General features: G+C 32.4%; 1 protein-coding gene and 1 long non-coding RNA gene across 2 annotated transcripts in view; one reads left to right on the plus strand and one right to left on the minus strand.

Annotated features, from left to right (window-relative positions):
• LOC143075865 (uncharacterized) overlaps positions 1 to 19,209 on the plus strand; it is a 34,069-nt gene extending 14,860 nt beyond the window's left edge. Inside the window, exons 2-3 of the mRNA XM_076251451.1 lie at positions 775 to 1,804; positions 15,934 to 19,209. Coding sequence (XP_076107566.1) covers positions 785 to 1,804; positions 15,934 to 17,793 — 2,880 coding nt within the window. The 5' untranslated portion in view covers positions 775 to 784 and the 3' untranslated portion in view covers positions 17,794 to 19,209. The remainder of the gene's footprint in view (positions 1 to 774; positions 1,805 to 15,933) is intronic.
• The window catches only part of LOC143075867 (uncharacterized), a 68,153-nt gene that overhangs the window by 44,954 nt on the left and 3,912 nt on the right, over positions 1 to 19,287 (minus strand). The window lies entirely within an intron of this gene.

Here is a 19,287-nt window from a genome sequence, read left to right on the forward strand (position 1 = left end):
CACAAAGCATTCAAAGATGTTAATTGTCTGGCAGAAAGTAGAGAGCAGTCAAGCATTTTCACTAAATAAATGAAAGAAATACACTATGCATCTGTTTCAACATGCATGACATGTGCAATATATATTCATGATATTATTATACCCCCGTTTTAAAAAAGGGGGGGTATACTGTTTTACCTCTGTCTGTCTGTCCGTCTGTCAGTCCGTCCATCAGTCCGTCCGTCAGTCAGTCCGTCCCATGAAACTTTCGTCACATTTTTTGCTCAGGAACTACACATCCACCCTTTCTGTAATTTGGTATCAACATTTATATATGTCAGCCATACCGTGTGATGCTTTTTCAGATTCATCACTTTACAACTTCCTGTTTACCGAACACTTGTCTGATTTTACACATGATAGCCAAGTTGAAAATTTTCGTCACATTTTTCTCAGGAACTACAATACAAGGATTTCTGAAATTTGGTTTCAGGATTTATATAAGTCAGCTATACCGTGTGATGCGTTTTCAGATTCATCACTCGACAACATCCTGTTTACCGAACACTTGCATATTTTTACACTATTAATATTATCCACTTGCGGCGGGGGTATCATCAGTGAGCAGTAGCTCGCAGTTTCACTTGTTTAAAACACCTTGAATTCTTGTCTGTTTCATGCCAATTGCATGATATGATACACAAAGAGTGGTAGAATCTATATAGGTAGTACAAGATCATAATCTGACTAATGATTTATAAATATAATGATTTATCACAATGTAATTTTAAATAGGTGCTGAAACATGGAAGGCAGCTATTCCATTCCTAGTCATGCAGAGGACCTGACGAAATGTATGTATGAACTACAGCAGGATGGGACATTCTGTGATGCAGGCCTTGAGTGTAAAGATGGCGTCGTATTTGTTCATAAACTTGTTCTAATGGCATGTAAAAGTCCATATTTGAGGAATCAATTGGCGTCTGAAAGTCAAGGTACAAGAGTTTATGTTAGTCTTAAGAATTATTCTTTAAAAACAGTTTGCTGTTTGGTGCAGACCCTATATACAGGACAGTCAAATGTTTCCCAGGAGAACGAAGTAAATTTTAGACTTTTGTGTGAGACAATAGGGCTTGACAATATAAAATCTGCGGCTGAAAATTTTATTCAGGTAGACCAAAATGTTAATGAAGTCGAAAGCATAAGTCCATTTTGTGCTGTTCAAGTTGAAGAAGAAATAATAGAATACCAGGATGTAAACACACGTACAGCACTGGTGGCATCTGCCAATCATGGACCAGATGACAACTTCATTGACAGTACAAGCACTGTTGATAATGTAGAGGATCTCAACAATGAAATCAGTGATGTAAAAGTTGATGGTGATACGGTTAAAAGAAATCAAGATTTAGAAGTTGAAAGAAGGGCTAATAAATCTTTGGATCTGCCCACAATAAGAGAAACCAGAAGCAACAAAAGAAGAAAAATTTTCCATAATGAGAACCCTTCACAAGTAAAAGACAATGTCACCTCAGCTAACGTGGCAGAAATATTGACCATTGCAAAGCAATTGTCTGGAATAGATGAAGCCGAGCCATCTAAACCTGCTTCTTCTTGTCTAGATCAAACTAAATCCAGTTTATGTTCTCTATGTAGAAAAGAATTTGCCAATGAAGGGGAAAATGTTACAGATCCAAGCAAGACAGTGTGTACAGAATGTATGGTTTTATTTAGTGGAGAAACCAATCATGACCAAGAGATGGAAACTGAACCAGACCAAACACAAAGTTATAACAGTGAAGATGCTGGAGAAGACTGTGAAAAGGTATAAATAATGTTAATTCAAACTTTTTCTTATACATATTTTGTCGATCCTCCAACTTTTGTTGCAGAAAGCTCAACATAGGGATAGTAATCCGGCGGCGACGGCAGTAGCTAACTTCTTAAAAGCTTTATATTTTAGAAGATAGAAGACCTGGAGGCTTCATACTTTGTATATAGATGCCTCATGTTACGAACTTTTCGTCAGTCACATGTCCGATGTCCTTGACATCATTTTCAAGGTTCAGTGACTACTTGAAAAAAAAGTTTAATTTTTTTGTAATGTTAAATTCTCTCTTATTATAAGTAATTGGATAACTATATTTGGTATGTGTGTACCTTGCAAGGTCCTCATGCCTGTCAGACAGATTTCACTTGACCTCGACCTCATTTTATGGATCATTGAACAAGGTTAAGTTTTGGTGGTCAAGTCCATATCTCAGATGCTATAAGCGATAGGTCTAGTATATATTTGGTGTATGGAAGGACTGTAAGGTGTACATGTCCAACTGGCCGATGTCATCTGACCTTGACCTCATTTTCATGGTTCTGTGGTTATAGTTAAATTTTTGTGTTTTGGTCTGTTTTTCTTATACTATATACAGTACACACAGAGAGGATGTAATCTCATACTACCTACACTGTGTAAAAACTTGGTGTCACACCAGGAAACTCCAGCAACTCTCTACAAATTTTGGGAGGAAATTGGGAGAAACTTTAACTTGGAGTAATTCCTCCCTAAAACTCCTTAATTGTTTATTACCTTGGTGTGGTTTCTCCCAACACCATGATTTTTATTGCTATGTTTACCTTTGAAGTGTGCCACTAGTTGTTGACTGCAATAAACATTTCTTATGTTTCCTGTCATTAAATGACAGTCACAAAAATTATGAAAAGTGTGAGATTTGTTAAATTTAATCAGAGATATATTATAATATGATTTCATTATTAAAAGAATCCTGCACTAAAAATATTCAGCATTTTTTCTGACAATGTTGATTTTTCCTACCTAAAAAACATAATTAAAACAAACAAAATATCACCTGTAAGTGGAGTGTAATTAATAGAAAATAAAGACTTTTATTTTTATTGAATTTATTGAATTTTATTTTCATAAATTATAAATGAAGATTATATAAATATGATATGTGTGAAATTAATCTACATACCATTATTTTATTATATATATTCATTTTTTTGTATCATTACTATTATTTTAAAACCATTTACATGTATTATACATTAATATCTATATGTTTAAACTGACTATAAATACAACTTATTGTAAATATCAAGTTGCCATTCTTAATTTTATGAGATTATAAAAGAATGTAAATAATTTTCCAATCTAAAAATACTTTTTGTATTTAATTTTTTTAAATCATTTCATTAACCTTTTTTTTTATAACTTTCAGAAATAAAATTAAATAGGAAATGATTGAAATAGGAAGAAGTGAGAGAATAGTCAACATGTAAATATTTTATGTGTCACTGTCAGACCATCCAGTCATGCTTTGTTGATTTTTATTAGTTTTACCTGCAATCAACAGGTCATAAAACCCTCCCAGATAGGAGTAATTACTTGGTGTTTTTTTGGGAGGGGAAATCTGTGTTTCACAGTGTGACACTGTGTTACACCAGAATCAGTGTTGGGAGTATGAGATTACATCCTCTCTTTGTGTACTGTACAATAGGTCTACTATATATTTGGTGTATGGAATGATTTTAAGGTGTACATGTCTAGCTGACAGGTGTCATATGACCATGACCTCTTTTTCATGGTCAGTGGTCAAAGTTAAATTTTGAGTTTTGGTCTATTTTTCTAATACTTTATGCATTAGGTCAACTCTATTTGATTTATGGAAATATTTTATAACATATGTCTGTTAGGCAGGTTTTATTTGACCTTGACCACATTTTCACGGTCCATTGCTAAGTGTTTGTGTTTTGGTCTGTTTTATTAATTTATTAGCAATAAGTCTTCTATCATGACTTTATTTGTTGTATTGAAGAATTGTTTGCTGTACATGTCTGCCTGGCATGGTTCATCTGACCTTGACCTCATTTTCATGGTTCATTGATCAATGTTTCGTTTTCTTGGTTAATGTTGAGTATATGACAGTTGTAATAAAACTTTATATTTAGGTTTACAAATGTATCAACATAATATCAATGATTAGTAAAGAAGGCGAGACATTTCAGTGTGTGCACTCTTGTTCAACTTTCTCTTATACAATTTTTATTTAACCACACAACAGTTGCCTTCATCATGTTATCATGAATGTTGCTGTCAGAAGAGGTGAAAATATTTCCGAAGGAACTGTGAGCTTTAGCCCTTGCTTGGCGTCCATCCTCGTCCGTTGTCATCCGTCTGGTGTAAAATATTTCAAACATCTTCTCCTCTGAAACTACTGAACCAATTCCAACCACACTTAGGGACGACATCAAAAGATCAATGTAGGATAAAAAAAACTTAAATCAAATAGTTTGGGGGGGGGGGGGGGTTGAACTGCTACAAGTTTTGGTTAACCGACATTGATTTTTACATATATCCATATAAGTAAATCAATTTTTCCTAAGTTAAGTTAAGAGGGGGGTGGGGGTGTCAGTGAAAAAACTATGTGAATTAAGTTTTTTTTATCCTTCATTGAACTTTTGATGTCTTCCTTTAAGCTGAATGATCCTTACACTATCTAGAATAAAGTTTGTGTTTTATTTTCTGTTTCTTCAAAAAACATGGCCACCATGGCTAAAAATAGAACATAGGGTATGTAGGAGTAAAATGCAGTTTTTGGCTTATATTTCAAAAACCAAAGCAATTACCAGCAAATCTGACATGTGATGAAAGTGTTCATTAGAACAAGTTTTATCAGCCCTAAAATTATCAGATGAATCTACATTATAACAACCCATTGTTGTGTTGCTGCCACTTAATTGGTAATATTAAGGAATTTTTACAGGTTTTGGTTATCATCTTGAATATTACATGTATTATTAACAATAAAGATGAACTGTAAACAACAAACATTTTCCAAAAAGTAAGATCTACATTAAAAAAAAAAAAAAACTACAAGAAAATAGACACTTAAACTCTAAAAAGAAAGATAAATGCCAAATACTCAAGGTGAGGGGTTCAGGTCCTTGAGAGCCTCTTGTTTCTAAAAATGTCCTGTACCAAGTCAGGAAATTGGACATTGTTATACATGTTATATTATTGTTCGTTTCTGTGTGTTGCATTTTAGTGTTGTGTTTCTGTGTTTGTAACCTGAAATTGTTTTTTCTTATTTGATTGATGAATTTCAAACAGAGGTATACTTCCTTTATTTATATCAGTCATTTTTATTTTCACCAAACATCTCTCAGACTGTATATACATGATACAGAAGCATTAAAGAGGACGTATTGACTGCTTACATGTACATGGGTAATATGGTAATCTTATTTATTAGATGCATCAAAGTATAACATAAGGAATCTTCTAACAAAACTGGTTGTAACATGGTCAAATGTTTGTGGCCATAACTGAAATTGAATTATTTTTTATACAATTATATGATTGCAAAAATTGATTTTTTTTTTGGAGAATATTGGTATAACGTTGGCGTCATCGTCTTCGTCATCCGAAGACATTTGGTTTTAGCACTATAACTTAAGTATAAGTAAAAATATATCTATGAAATTTAAGCACAAGGTCTATGACCATAAAAGGAAGGCTGAGATTGATTTTGGAAGTTTTGGTCCTAACAGTTTAGGAATAAGGGACCGAAAATGGCCCAAATAAGCATTTTTCTGGGTTTTTGCACAATAACTTTAGTAAAGTAAACAGAAACCTATGGATTTTTTTTTAAAATAGTCATGATAGTTTGTTTCCAGTTTTTGGAGAAAAAAAAATTGTTTTATACTCTGTTTATTTTCTCCCCCCTCCCCCCCAGAAAGTCAAATGGTTGCTGCTTTAGTTAATAGATATCTATGAAATTTTATCACAAGGTTTATGACCACAAAAGGAAGGTTGGGATTGATTTCCGGAGTTTTGGTCCTAACAGTTTAGGAATTAGGGGCCAAAATTAAACTTTATTTGATTTCATCAAAAAATGAATTATTGGTGTTTTTTGATATGATAAATCTAACCGTGTACAATATAGTATGATTCTTAATTTTTGGTCCTGTTTTCAAATTGGTCTTAATTCAGGTCCAAAGGGTCCAAAATTAAACATACTAGTTTGATTTCAACTAAAAATAAATATATGGGGTTCTTCAACATGTTCAATATGCTGAATCAAATTACCATGTATTTAGATTTTTAATATTTTGGCCTTGTTGTCAAATTAGTTCACACTGAGGTCTAAAGGGTCTTAAATTGAACATTATTGATTTCATCAAAAAGTGAATTCTTGGGTTTCTATGATACATGTATGCTGAATCTAATCATGTATTTAGATTTTCGATATTGGACCATAATAGGTAAATGTCAAATTTTGTAATGTTTGAGTTTAAGTTCTTAGACCACATACATTCTTCGTCAGAAACCTATGTTTTGTCAACTATTAAATCACAATCCAAATTCAGAGCTTTATCAACCTTAAATGTTGTGTACATACATGCTAATTGTTCAGGTTTCGACCCCTGTGGTCCTATAAAGCTGCGCCCTGTGGAGCATCTGGTTACCACTGCCATAATCCATGTCATCATTATAATAATAAAAGGTAATGAATTGAAGATTATTTTATTTTCATGATAAATTATCAAGTAGGATCAGTTACATCATTCTACAGTCAAGGGTCTAACTTAAACAAGTAATTATCAAAGATATGTATGTGTTATTACAGACACTTTCATGAGTTGTCTACTCTTTTTTCCTTAACATATGTTTGTTATCAGTTAAATATATATATCATAAATATCATCTTTAATGAGCACTGGAATTCTAAAATTTTGCACAGTAGCTTGATATATTACCTTGATAACTAATTTTCTAATCCATTAATACAATTTTTATCAACCATGGTAAACCAATGAGACAAGGCTTTTAAGGGTAAACTAAGCTGTGATAACAAGGCTTATAGTTATTACAAGCATAAAACTTTCTATATGAGAGTAAATGAGACACTTGAAATCTTACGCAGTGCCTCATTACAAGCTCTGATCATCAATTCTTACAATGAATTGAAATACATTGTTATGCATGTCAGAGCAACGCCTTTAAAGAGATACAGAATAGCTTTTTGTTATTGCAGGAATGTATATATTTTCTGTAATAACATAGGTGTACTTTGCACGATTTGTAAACTATGAGCTGTTATATCTTTGCAAAGTATACTTAAAGAAAACTATAATATCAATAGAACTTGAGAAAAATTTAACAAAATAAAGGTTTTATATTTCCCTTTGAAACGTGTAACATACATATGTTTTAATGTTATCACAGTTTTTTAATATTTAAGCCCACAATAACAATATGTATGTAATTTTTCTCTAATCATGCTAATAACTTTTTTAAGTTAGTCCCTTGACTGTTCTAGTACAATGTAGCAATTGAAAAGTTTTGAAACATGTTTAGTGAACTACGCTAGTGTCTTTATACATGATTTTGGTTGGAGTTTTTTCCCTTTACTTACTTGTTGAAAGGGAATTATCTCATTGCCATACTGGCAATGACTTGATGACTTTTATGACAAAAATTACATTTGAAAATATTTTAATGATTTGCACAAATGTACAATATTTACATGCACATGCAAGTCAAATCATTTAAATAAGTCTTTTCCAGTTTGTCATGAATGGTTTTACGCTTGTAATTTTGTGGCCCTTTTTATACGACCGCAAAATTTGATTTTTTTTTTGTTGTATATTGCTATCATGTTGGCGTTGCGTCTGCGTCGTCGTCGTCCGAAAATACTTTTAGTTTTCGCACTCTAACTTAAGTAAAAGTGAATAGAAATCAATGAAATTTTAACACATGGTTTATGACCACAAAAGAAAGGTTGTGATTGATTTTGGGAGTTTTGATCCCAACATTTTAGGAATTAGGGGCCTAAAAGGGCCCAAATAAGCATTTTCTTGGTTTTCAAACAATAACTTTAGTTTAAGTGAATAGATATCTATGAAATTTTGACACACGGTTTATAACCACAAAAGGAAGGTTGGCGTAGATTTTGGGAGTTTTGGTTCCAACAGTTTAGGAATTAGGGGCCAAAAAAGGGCCCAAATAAGCATTAACCTTGGTTTTTATACGACAGCAAAATTTGAAATTTTTTTGTAGTATATTGCTATCATGTTGGCGACGTCGTTTGCGTCGTCGTCGTCGTCCGAATACTTTTAGTTTTCGCACTCTAACTTAAGTAATAGTGAATAGAAATCTATGAAATTTCAACACAAGGTTTATGACCACAAAAGGAAGGTTGGGATTGATTTTGGGAGTTTTGGTTCTAACAGTTTAGGAATTAGGGGCCAAAAAGGGGTTCAAATAAGCATTTTTCTTGGTTTTCGCACCATAACTTAAGTATAAGTTACTAGAAATCTATGAAATTTAAACACAAGGTTTATGACCACAGAAGGAAGGTTGGTATTGATTTTGGGAGTTTTGGTCCTAACAGTTCAGGAATTAGGGGCCAAAAAGGGGTCCAAATAAGCATTTTTCTTGGTTTTTGCACCATTTCTTTAGTATAAGTAAATAGAAATCTATGAATTTTAAACACAAGGTTTATGACCATAAAAGGGAGGTTGGTATTAATTTTGGTAGTTTTGGTCCTTACAGTTTAGGAATAAGGGGCACAAAGGGTCCAAAATTAAACTTTGTTTGATTTCATAAAAAATTGAATAATTGGGGTTCTTTGATTCGCCGAATCTAACTATATGTAGATTCTTAATTTTTGGTCCCGTTTTCAAATTGGTCTACATTAAGGTCCAAAGAGTCCAAAATTAAACTTAGTTTGATTTTAACAATAATTGAATCCTTGGGGTTCTTTGATATGCTGAATCTAAAAATGTACTTATATTTTTGATTATTGGCCCAGTTTTCAAGTTGGTCCAAATCGGGGTCCAAAATTAAACTTTGTTTGATTTCATCAAAAATTGAATAATTGGGGTTCTTTGATATGCCAAATCTACCTGTGTTAGTAGATTCTTAATTTTTGGTCCCGTTTTCAAATTGGTCTTCATTAGGTCCAAAAGGTCCAGAATTAAACTCAGTTTGATTTTAACAAAAATTAATTTATTGGGCTTCTTTGAAATGCTGTATCTAAACATGTACTTAGATTTTTTATTATGGGCAAAGTTTTCAAGTTGGTCCAAATCAGAATTCAAAATTATTATAGAATAGAATAGAATAGAATATTTTAATATTAAAGTGCAACCTGAATTACAACAAAAATTACATTCATATATACAAGTAGTTTTCAGCCAGCCAAATAGGCTTATGATGCACTGTACATTTTGTATCATTATTGAAAATAAAATAAATAAATAGGTATAGTTCAAATTTACACGCAAATTATGGCAAGGCACGTTAACAGTTGATTCCAGATTGTCTGGTGGTAAAACAGTTCAAAATAAAGTTAGAAACAAGCTTGCTGTAATTACAAAATAAATGTTTTAATTTGATGTTCACTGGTAGCGTAGTTAAGTCTATGTTGTACTTATCTCGGATATCATTAAATAGTGTTGTTGGTAATTGTTCATAGCGTTCACAAAACAGCAAGAGATGGGATTCGTCCTCTATTGATTGAGACTTGCACATTTTACAAAGGCTTTGGTCAAGTGGCACATTACGAAATCTTATATTAAGTATTGTGCAATAGCAAGAAATTTTCAATTGCACAGTATTCAGCAATAGCAAGAAATCTTCAATTGTACAGTCAATAGCAAGAAATTTTCAATTGCACAGTATTGTTCAATAGCAAGAAATCTTCAATTGACAGTATTGCGCAATAGCAAGAAATATCTAATTGCACAATATTGTGCAATAGCAATCAATTTTCAATTGGAGTTATCTTTCTTTGTCCAGAATAGATATTTGTGCACTAGCAAGATATTTTCAATATTTTTTGTAAATTTGAGTTATCTTTCTTTGTCCAGAATAGTAGTTGAATCAACTTAAATGATTGTTTTATTAAATATACAATGTATTTTCACCATTACCACAGTGTGGGAACGGAACTGTACGGGTTTTTAATATTTTGGTCATTCGGGAGACTGTTAAGCGGTGCTCCGACATTCGAAAAATAACAAGTTGCTTGATGGAAACTTTGACAAACTCTTATGTTCCTATATAACGTTTCTGCTTCAAGTTTTGATAGCTAAAACATTCTTTATGTAAATATGAACCAATAAAATAATAAGAAAGATATATCCATCGAAACGTTTTCCTTAGAATGGTGGAGCTCTGTGTAAAACAATCAAAATGGTCACACAACAGCGATCAAAAATGTCAAATAAACATCGAAAAATCAATGTTTGCTACCTGGATTTTCACATGTACCTTTTCTAATATATATAGTCTTACCTGTCTGAAAGTTTCAAAGTCATTGTCCCAGTAGAAATCCAAATATATTCATTTTCTCCATGTCGGATATTTTTATTGACTGTACAATCGCTCACAAGTTGACTGTAATATCATTCGGAGCCTTCCTGTAAATCACTTGGAGCTTTCCTGTAGAATTGCTTGGCCAAATTTATTAAATACATTGCATATGCATTGCATTGGTTGTTTCTTGCTGTCCTATTTGTTCATCTATGGTATTTGAAGTGAAAATAAGCACAAAACCAGGGCATTTTTACAATTAAGATTCTATCAAGGAACCCTTTCAAGGTGACTATACCAGAGACAAAAACAAAACGTGTACACTACACATAAAAAAGAAGATGTGGTATGATTGCCAAAGAGACAACTTTCCACAAGAGACCAAAATGACACAGAAATTACCAACTATAGGTCACCGTACGGTCGTCAACAATGAATAAAGCCCATACCGCATAGTCATCTTTAAAATGTCCCGAAATAACAATGGAAAACAACATCGGATACCTAACGGCTTATGTATGTACAAAAAATGAACGAAAAACAAATATGTAACACATAAACAAACAACCACTGAATAAGTAAACAAGACAAAAAGAAAAGGACAGTACAAAATAGGTTAAGAATCTAATCTTAAATAAAAATGAAAATAATCCTCGTACAAAATAAATATTTATATATACCGAAAAGATTCTCTGGAAAGTTAATTGGCATATTTTGAATTTTACTTAATATATTATTTACGAGCAATTTTAGAAAAATAATAAATACATATTTGAACAATACAACAAAGAATTTTTCAGCACAGGATCGGGATATTGTAACTTGATATGTACCATAGTTTGTTTGAAAAAGTGTGAGGGTATCGACACATACTCCACAGTTCCATATCGACCCTCATGTGGTGTATGTTAGATACCTCACACTTTTAGCAAGAAACTACATTGTAACACATTTTCTTTCCTGTGATATCAGTTGAGAACTTTGACACATGTCATTTACCAAATAAAAAAGTGATTGGCTATATGTGTAGATATACCATAGGATGAACTAAATTTCAAAGCAAAGCTTTCTCGTGAAATTTAGCCTCTCTTATCATGCGACTTATGGTGTATCTACACATACCCAACACTTTTTAATTTGGTATAACAAGGAATTCGAATGTGGAATTGTGGTAGCTAACCACTGACTCAAGAAAAGACACGTATATGTCAATAAACATGATATTAGAATAGAAGATGTGGTATAATTACAAATGAGATGTCTGTTTATTACAAGCTATAGCTACTGGTAGAAAAGGCTCCAGTAAAATTAAATTTTATCAAGGATGGAAGAGGACTTGTTATCTGAAAGACAGAGAAAACACAAAATCCTTCAACATTTTTTTTTTATATCAATGTCACGATTCAGGAACTTTTTAATATTCCAAACTATAGTATCCGACAAACGAACGAAACAGTTGTTTTTATTTAGAGAACAACATTTTATCAAACCACATTTATATTTTCAACATAAAAATAAGGAGATGTGATATGATTGTCAAAGTTAAAAAATAAATGGATTTAAGCAATTATAGTCGGCTATAAAAGGTTCCGAAAAGAAAAATAAGAATTAATACCTTTCGAATTCAATTGACGGCCTAATTCATAATAAAGCAATTTACGAAAAACATGTATGACGGACACGAACCAACGACAACCACTGAACTACGAGCTCTTGACTTAAAACAGGTACATAAAGAATTTGGCAAGGGTAAAAATGTTTGTGTGCGCTCATTTCTCCCCAAAACTATCACAGCACAAGACCAAACTATAAAAATCAGATGAATGATCGGATCATCATACTATCATTGACGATATCAGACCAGGTGCGGATCCCGCCTTTCTACAAAGGGGGATCCAAACCACGGAACACCATAAAAATCGAAAAAAATAGGCTTCAACCACCAAAAACTCCCTCTCCCCGCATACCAGATCCGCTAATGCAGGCTGCAGCCATTCAAATAAAACCTTCAAAAATCATTTACACTTTTGAGTGTGTAATTTAGGTTAAAACAAAAATCGATAACAATACCAAAAATCGTAACAGAAAAAGGAGAGAAAAATCATACCAGACATATATTGTATTGGATTGCAGTAGTTTTAATAAATATTTAGATGACAAAAGTATCATGGAAAACATAAACTGATCATGAATGTGGCAGAAGAAGTTTAGCATTATCTACTTAAGAGTTATAATTAGTCATATGCCACTAGAAACTATTACAGCAAAATGCATTGACTAGCTTGCTTGCTAGCTGGACCGTGAAGTCATAAGAAGGTTAAGTAGGTTACCCTCCTTTCGGAGTAGTCTAGTTGGCCAAACGATGAAAAGAAAAGCTCCAAGTTATTGTACAGGAAGGTTCCGAGTGATATTACAGTCAACTTGCGAGCGATTGTACAGTCAATAAAAATATCCGACATGGAGAAAATGAATATATTTGGATTTCTACTGGGACAATGGCTTTGAAACTTTCAGACAGGCAAGACTATATATCAGAAAAGGTACATGTGAAAATCCTGGTAGCAAACATTGATTTTTCGATGTTTATTTGACATTTTTGATCGCTGTTGTGTGACCATTTTGATTGTTTTACACGGAGCTCCACCATTCTAAGGAAAACGTTTCGATGCATATATCTTTCTTATTATTTTATTGGTTCATCTTTACATAAAGAATGTTTTAGCTATCAAAACTTGAAGCAGAAACGTTATATAGGAACATAAGAGTTTGTCAAAGTTTCCATCAAGCAACTTGTTATTTTTCGAATGTCGGAGCACCGCTTGACAGTCTCCCGAATGACCAAATTATTAGAAAACCGTACAGTTCCGTTCCCACACTGTGATTACTACCAACTGATAAATTAAAACAATCTTTACCATTCAGTGATAACAAGCACTTTTTTTTACATTTTAATATTTTATGATGTATTTAAATGAGCAGTTATTCATGTTATTGTTGCAAACTCAATTAGAAATTTGAATTGAGATCAGTTTTGGAATAAGGGAAAGTTTTTCTCATTTCAGATTTCATAAATAAACAGAAGATTTCTTCAAATATATTTTTGAGAGGATTAATATTCAATAGCAATGTGAATTGCTCAAAGGCAAACATTTTCTTTTAAGTTCATTAGACTACATTCATTCTGTGTCAAAAACCTATGCTGTGTCAACTATTTAATCACAATCCAAATTTAGAGCTGAATCAAGTCCATACTTTCCCCAACCGTTCAGTGTTCAACCTCTGCGGTCGTATAAAGCTGCGCCCTGCGGAGCATCTGGTTGCACAATAACTTTAGTTTAAGTTAATAGAAATCAATGAAATTTAAACACATGGTTTATGACCACAAAAGGAAGGTTGGTATTGATTTTGGTAGTTAAGGTCCCAATAGTTTAGGATTTAGGGGCCAAAAAGGGGTCCAAATAAGCATTTTTCTTGGTTTTCACACCATTACTTTAGTATAAGTTAATAGGAATCTATGAAATTTAAACACAAGGTTTATGACCATAAAAGGAAGGTTGGTATTGATTTTGGTAGTTTTGGTCCTTAGATTTTAGGAATAATGGGCCCAAACGGTCCAAGATTAAACTTTGTTTGATTTCATCAAAAATTTAATAATTGGGGTTCTTTGATATGCCGAATCTAACTGTGTTTGTAGATTCTTAATTTTTGGTCCTGTTTTCAAATTGGTCTACATTAAGGTTCAAATGGTCCACAATTAAACATAGTTTGATTTTGACAAAAATTGAATCCTTAGGGTTCTTTGATATGCTGAATCTAAAAATGTACTTAGATTTTTTGTTATTGGCCCAGTTTTCAAGTTGGTCCAAATCGGGGTCTAAAATTAAACTTTGTTTGATTTCATCAAAAATTGAATAAATGGGGTTCTTTGATATGCCAAATCTAACTCTGTATGTAGATTCTTAATTTTTGGTCCTGATTTCAAATTGGTCTACATTAAAGTCCAAAGAGTCCAAAATTAAACTTAGTTTCATTTTTACATAAAGTGAATTCTTGAGGTTCTTTGATATGCTGAATCCAAACATGTATTTAGATTTTTTATTATGGGCCCAGTTTTCAAGGTGGTCAAAATCAGGATCCAAAATTATTATATTAAGTATTGTGCAATAGCAAGAAATTTTCAATTGCTCAGTACTCAGCAATAACAAGAAATCTTCAATTGCACAGTATTGTGCAATAGCAAGAAATTATCAATTGCACAGTATTGCGCAATAGCAAGAAATCTTCAATTGCACAGTATTGTGCAATAGCAAGTATTTTCAATTGCACAGTATTGTGCAATAGCAAGAAATATCTAATTGCACAATATTGTGCAATAGCAAGAAATTTCAATTGGAGTTATCTTTCTTTTGTCCAGAATAGTAGTTGAATCAACCTAAATCATTGTTTTATAGAATATACAATGTATATTCACTTTTACTACCAAATGATAAATTAAAATAATCTTTACCTTTCAGTGACAACAAGCACATTTTTTACATTTTAATATTTTATGATGTATTTAAATGAGGAATTGTTGTTGCAAACTCCATTAGAAATTTGAATTGAGATCGGTTTTGAAATAAAGGAAAGGGGGATTTTTAAAAAAAATTGGGGGGAGGGGGGGTTCAGTTTTTCACTTTTGAAATTTCATAAATAAAAAGAAAATTTCGTCAAACATATTTTTGAGAGGATTAATATTCAACAGCATAGTGAATTGCTCTAAGGCAAAACAAAAATTTCAAGTGCATTAGACCACATTCATTCTTTGTCAGAAACCTATGCTGTGTCAACTATTTAATCACAATCCAAATTTAGAGCTGAATCCAGCTTGAATGTTGTGTCCATACTTGCCCCAACCGTTCATGGTTCAACCTCTGCGGTCGTATAAAGCTGCGCCCTGCGAAGCATCTGATAAGCTTGTTGTTCTGTGTGAGCCAAGGCTCCGTGTTGAAGGCGATACATAGACTTATAATGGTTTATTTATTTTAAATTGTTATTTGGATGGAGAGTGTCTCATTGGCACTCACACCGCATCTTCCAATATCTCTTTAAAATGATTTATCAACCCAGTCAAACTCTCATGATATTTGCTGCTCTGAATATAACATTCATTCAAAAAGGGTTTCAGAAGTTTTTAGCCAATGTTTAGCTAAGAGTAAGATTTTTTTCATTTTTCCTGGCCAGAATAAATCCTTTCTGAAATCTTCCAATTTTGCAACCCAAGGAAATTAAGATGTCTTGATTTTTTAAAGCAGGTCTATACCTATGAAATACAAATTATCTATAAAAAAACCTAGTAAATCACTTTCATAAATTTATTTATGCATGCACTGTCCAAACAGAGCAACACATGCTCCTTGGAGCATCAATTTCATCTTTAATTCAGTTTGAGTTGATTCCGTTTTTCCACTTTTTAAAAATAAATTTTACCAGTGTTCGATGACATCTGTTATATAAGCATACGGTTTTAAACATTCATTTGTTATTTAAATTGGATAACATCACTAACATTTAAGATCTGCAAAAATAAATATTTGAAATATCAAATTAAACAAAAAGTTGCAATCTGATTATAGGACAGTGTTGATTTGGAAGAGGAATGTTTAAAAAAGACTTGTGAAGAAGGATCACCACTTCCGGACGACATTTCCTTAGAAGAAGATGACAGTGATCCATTACCATTGTTACAACAACAGATAGTCGATGACATAAACGATGAAATATCTGACAGAAGGTTTAAAAATAAGAGCCAATCAGAAATAGGAAAGGAAGAAACAGGTGAGACTAATCAAGAAATGTTATGGCATTGTAAAAAGTGTGAATTTTCAACATGTGATAAGAAGGAACAAGAGAAACACCGAAAGCATCACTCTTACCTCGAACGAAAGCTCAGAATGTCTGAACTATATAAATATCAAAAATACTTCTGTCATTTATGTGGAAATAAATATAAATCAGAAGACGGTTTGCAAAACCATAAAAAATTCATGCATCCGGACAAGCCATTATGGATATGTAGGCTTAGCGGGTGTGCAGCTCGTTTTATGGAAGAATCTGCCTTACAAAAACATTTGTTATGGCACAAATCACAAGGTCTTCTGAAATGTATGAAATGTGCACAGGTATTCGTACTTAAAACTGCACTAAAAAGACATGAGGATTATTGTGTAAAAAAACTAATGTTTAGATGCGACATTTGCAATAAAGTGTATAAAGCTAAAGAGAGTCTTTCAAAACATATGAGAAAAATACATTTTCAAGGGGGAAAAGGATTCAATTACAGGGCATCCTTAAAGTTTAGCAATAATATTAACAGTATGACATCTGAAAATGATCAGAATAACGAGGCAAATTATCCAGTCGAGAATACATGTTTAGAAACCACGATGGAAGAGTTTAATGCTGATAATTATAATGTTGAGGAATTTGTTGAACGAGTGAACGAAATTTTACTCACTCAACAGAATGACAAATATTTAAAACAGACTCCAGATGTTTACCGATGTTCACATTGTGAGTTCTCAACAGAAGATAAGACACAGTATACTAAACATTACAAACATCATTATTACATTATTCGCAAGCAAAAGGATGCTGAACTCCAATCACAAACACCACATGATTTGAAAGAACATGATGGTGTCTCTGATAATGTTAATGATATTGACATGGATGGTGATGATGATGATGCTGATGAGGATGATACTGAGGGTATTGTTAAAACGTTGAATAAGGCTATTGATAAGGAACGAAAGTCGAAGGTTTATAAATGTGAGAAATGTGATTTTTCAACGAAAGATAATAAGGATTATGACAAGCATAGACGCCGCCATCTTTATTTAGAACGGAAAGAAACACATATTATTTGTAGATATTGTGGGTTGCACTACAGTAATAAACAAGCACTGAGACGACATGAGATCGCAACTCATTCCGAACAATCTTTTAAATGTGAGGTTAAAACCTGCAGTTGTGTATTCATGTATAAACATCAATTAGAAAAACACATATTAAATCATAAAAAAAGAGGTCTCCTGAAATGTAAGAAATGTAACAAGAAATTTCTTGTTAAAAGTAAGTTAACACTTCATGAAGACTCGTGCATAAGAAATATGACAACAAATGAACAATATCAGTGTCACTTATGCGGAAAACAGGTCGGGTCCAAATCAGGATTGTTAGGGCACATGAGGAAACATAATGATGGAATTTTTGATTGCTTTTGTGGAAAAACTTTTGACAGTATTAAAAATCTTAATCAGCATAAAAAATGTCATAATGTTAATACGGTTAAATCATGTTGTGAAAAAGAAGTTTCCGAGGAGAGTGAAGAAAGCACCGATTCAGATTCAGATGAAATGGAAGATAGCACATCTGAAAGTTCAAGTGCAATGTTTAATTCGAAAAATAATACAGAAAAGCAAAAAAGTATTTGAATAATGCAAATTAAGAGTTCGTTATAGAATATGTTAATATCGCAGATTGTCACAAAATAACATCCATTGACATGGTCGAATGGTAACAGCAAATGCAATAAGGAAGATGTGAGAAAGGAATATGACATGGCGTTTGTGAATAAGGGGGTTAGTTAATATTGAAGAACATGAAGAATACACAAAATGATAGTGATATGCTAAACGCTGGCATGGAACGAATTAATTTCTCCGATGTTGTAAAAGAAAGATATAATGGACTTAACGTAGTCCGGCTAATATATAGACACTCAAAACAATAAAAAAAGAAAAGTTCGAAATTGATGTAAACATGTATTTTTAGCTATAGAAAGATATTATTGACTTAACGTAGTGACATTGAATACTCTGGCTAATATATAGAAACACAAAACAAAAAAAGAAAAGTTCGAATTTTATGTAAAAATGTATTATATTTTTTCTGATGCGTTTGACTGATATTGCAGAAATATCGACATAGGCGATCTGACACAGGCGATGGCAGTCACGTCGGTGTTAGCAAACCTCTTTAAAGTTAAGTATTTCAGAAGGTACAAACTGTAGAACATGTAGATGACCAGAATCCATGTTTTGAATATATATATGCCTAATGTTTTAAAGTTTCCGTCGGTCATTTGTTCATTGTTCTTGCTCTCATTTTCATGGTTCAGTGATTACTTAAAAAAGTTTTCTTTATTTGTCTCTTTCTATGAGTAATATAGCTATTTGGTATCTGTGTACCTTGTAAAGTCATTATTCTAGTTAGATTCTCACATGACCTCGACCTCTATTTATCAGGCAGTATAGAGTATAGGGGATATGTCTGCTATATTTAATTTGAAGTAAGTGATTATTGTAAGTTGAAACAAATTATTCAACTCAAACACGCCCTTATATACAAAGGTGCACTGGATCTTCTCTTTTCGATACAATGGTTACCCATTTTTTTGAATTTTTTCTTGAGTCACATTATGGAAGGGCAGATACGAAAATTACTGAATTAATAGATTGATATGTTTTCTGTCCGTGGTAAATTTTTAAAAAGTCGGAGATTATGCATTTTCTACATTTAACTTGAAAGATATACATGTCGTCGACTTGATATCTAATTGTTCTGCTTACCTATGCACTAGACCAATTGAAAACCTATGCAAATGGTGTTTTAAAATAGAACAATTTGTAATTGAGAAGAAAATTGTAATTTTGTTGGTTTCTATTAACTTTTAAAAGTTATCTCACTATAGTAAACATTACATTAAGCATTTGCCGCCTTCTCTAACAAAGAACTTCGATTCTTTTGTTTTATTCCAACCGAGTACGTGACTGAGTATGGTTAGGTTGAGTATATATTTATATATTTTCGACTGAACTTTAAGCAATAAAATGGCTCAATAAACATTGTATTATATCTTTTGATCTCAATTTTTTTCTGTTTTTATCTGCGACTTCTTACTTTCTGCCATTATCATGATTATGCCA

Source organism: Mytilus galloprovincialis, chromosome 5 (assembly GCF_965363235.1).
Source record: "Mytilus galloprovincialis chromosome 5, xbMytGall1.hap1.1, whole genome shotgun sequence".
In the NCBI taxonomy this organism is placed as follows: domain Eukaryota; kingdom Metazoa; phylum Mollusca; class Bivalvia; order Mytilida; family Mytilidae; genus Mytilus; species Mytilus galloprovincialis.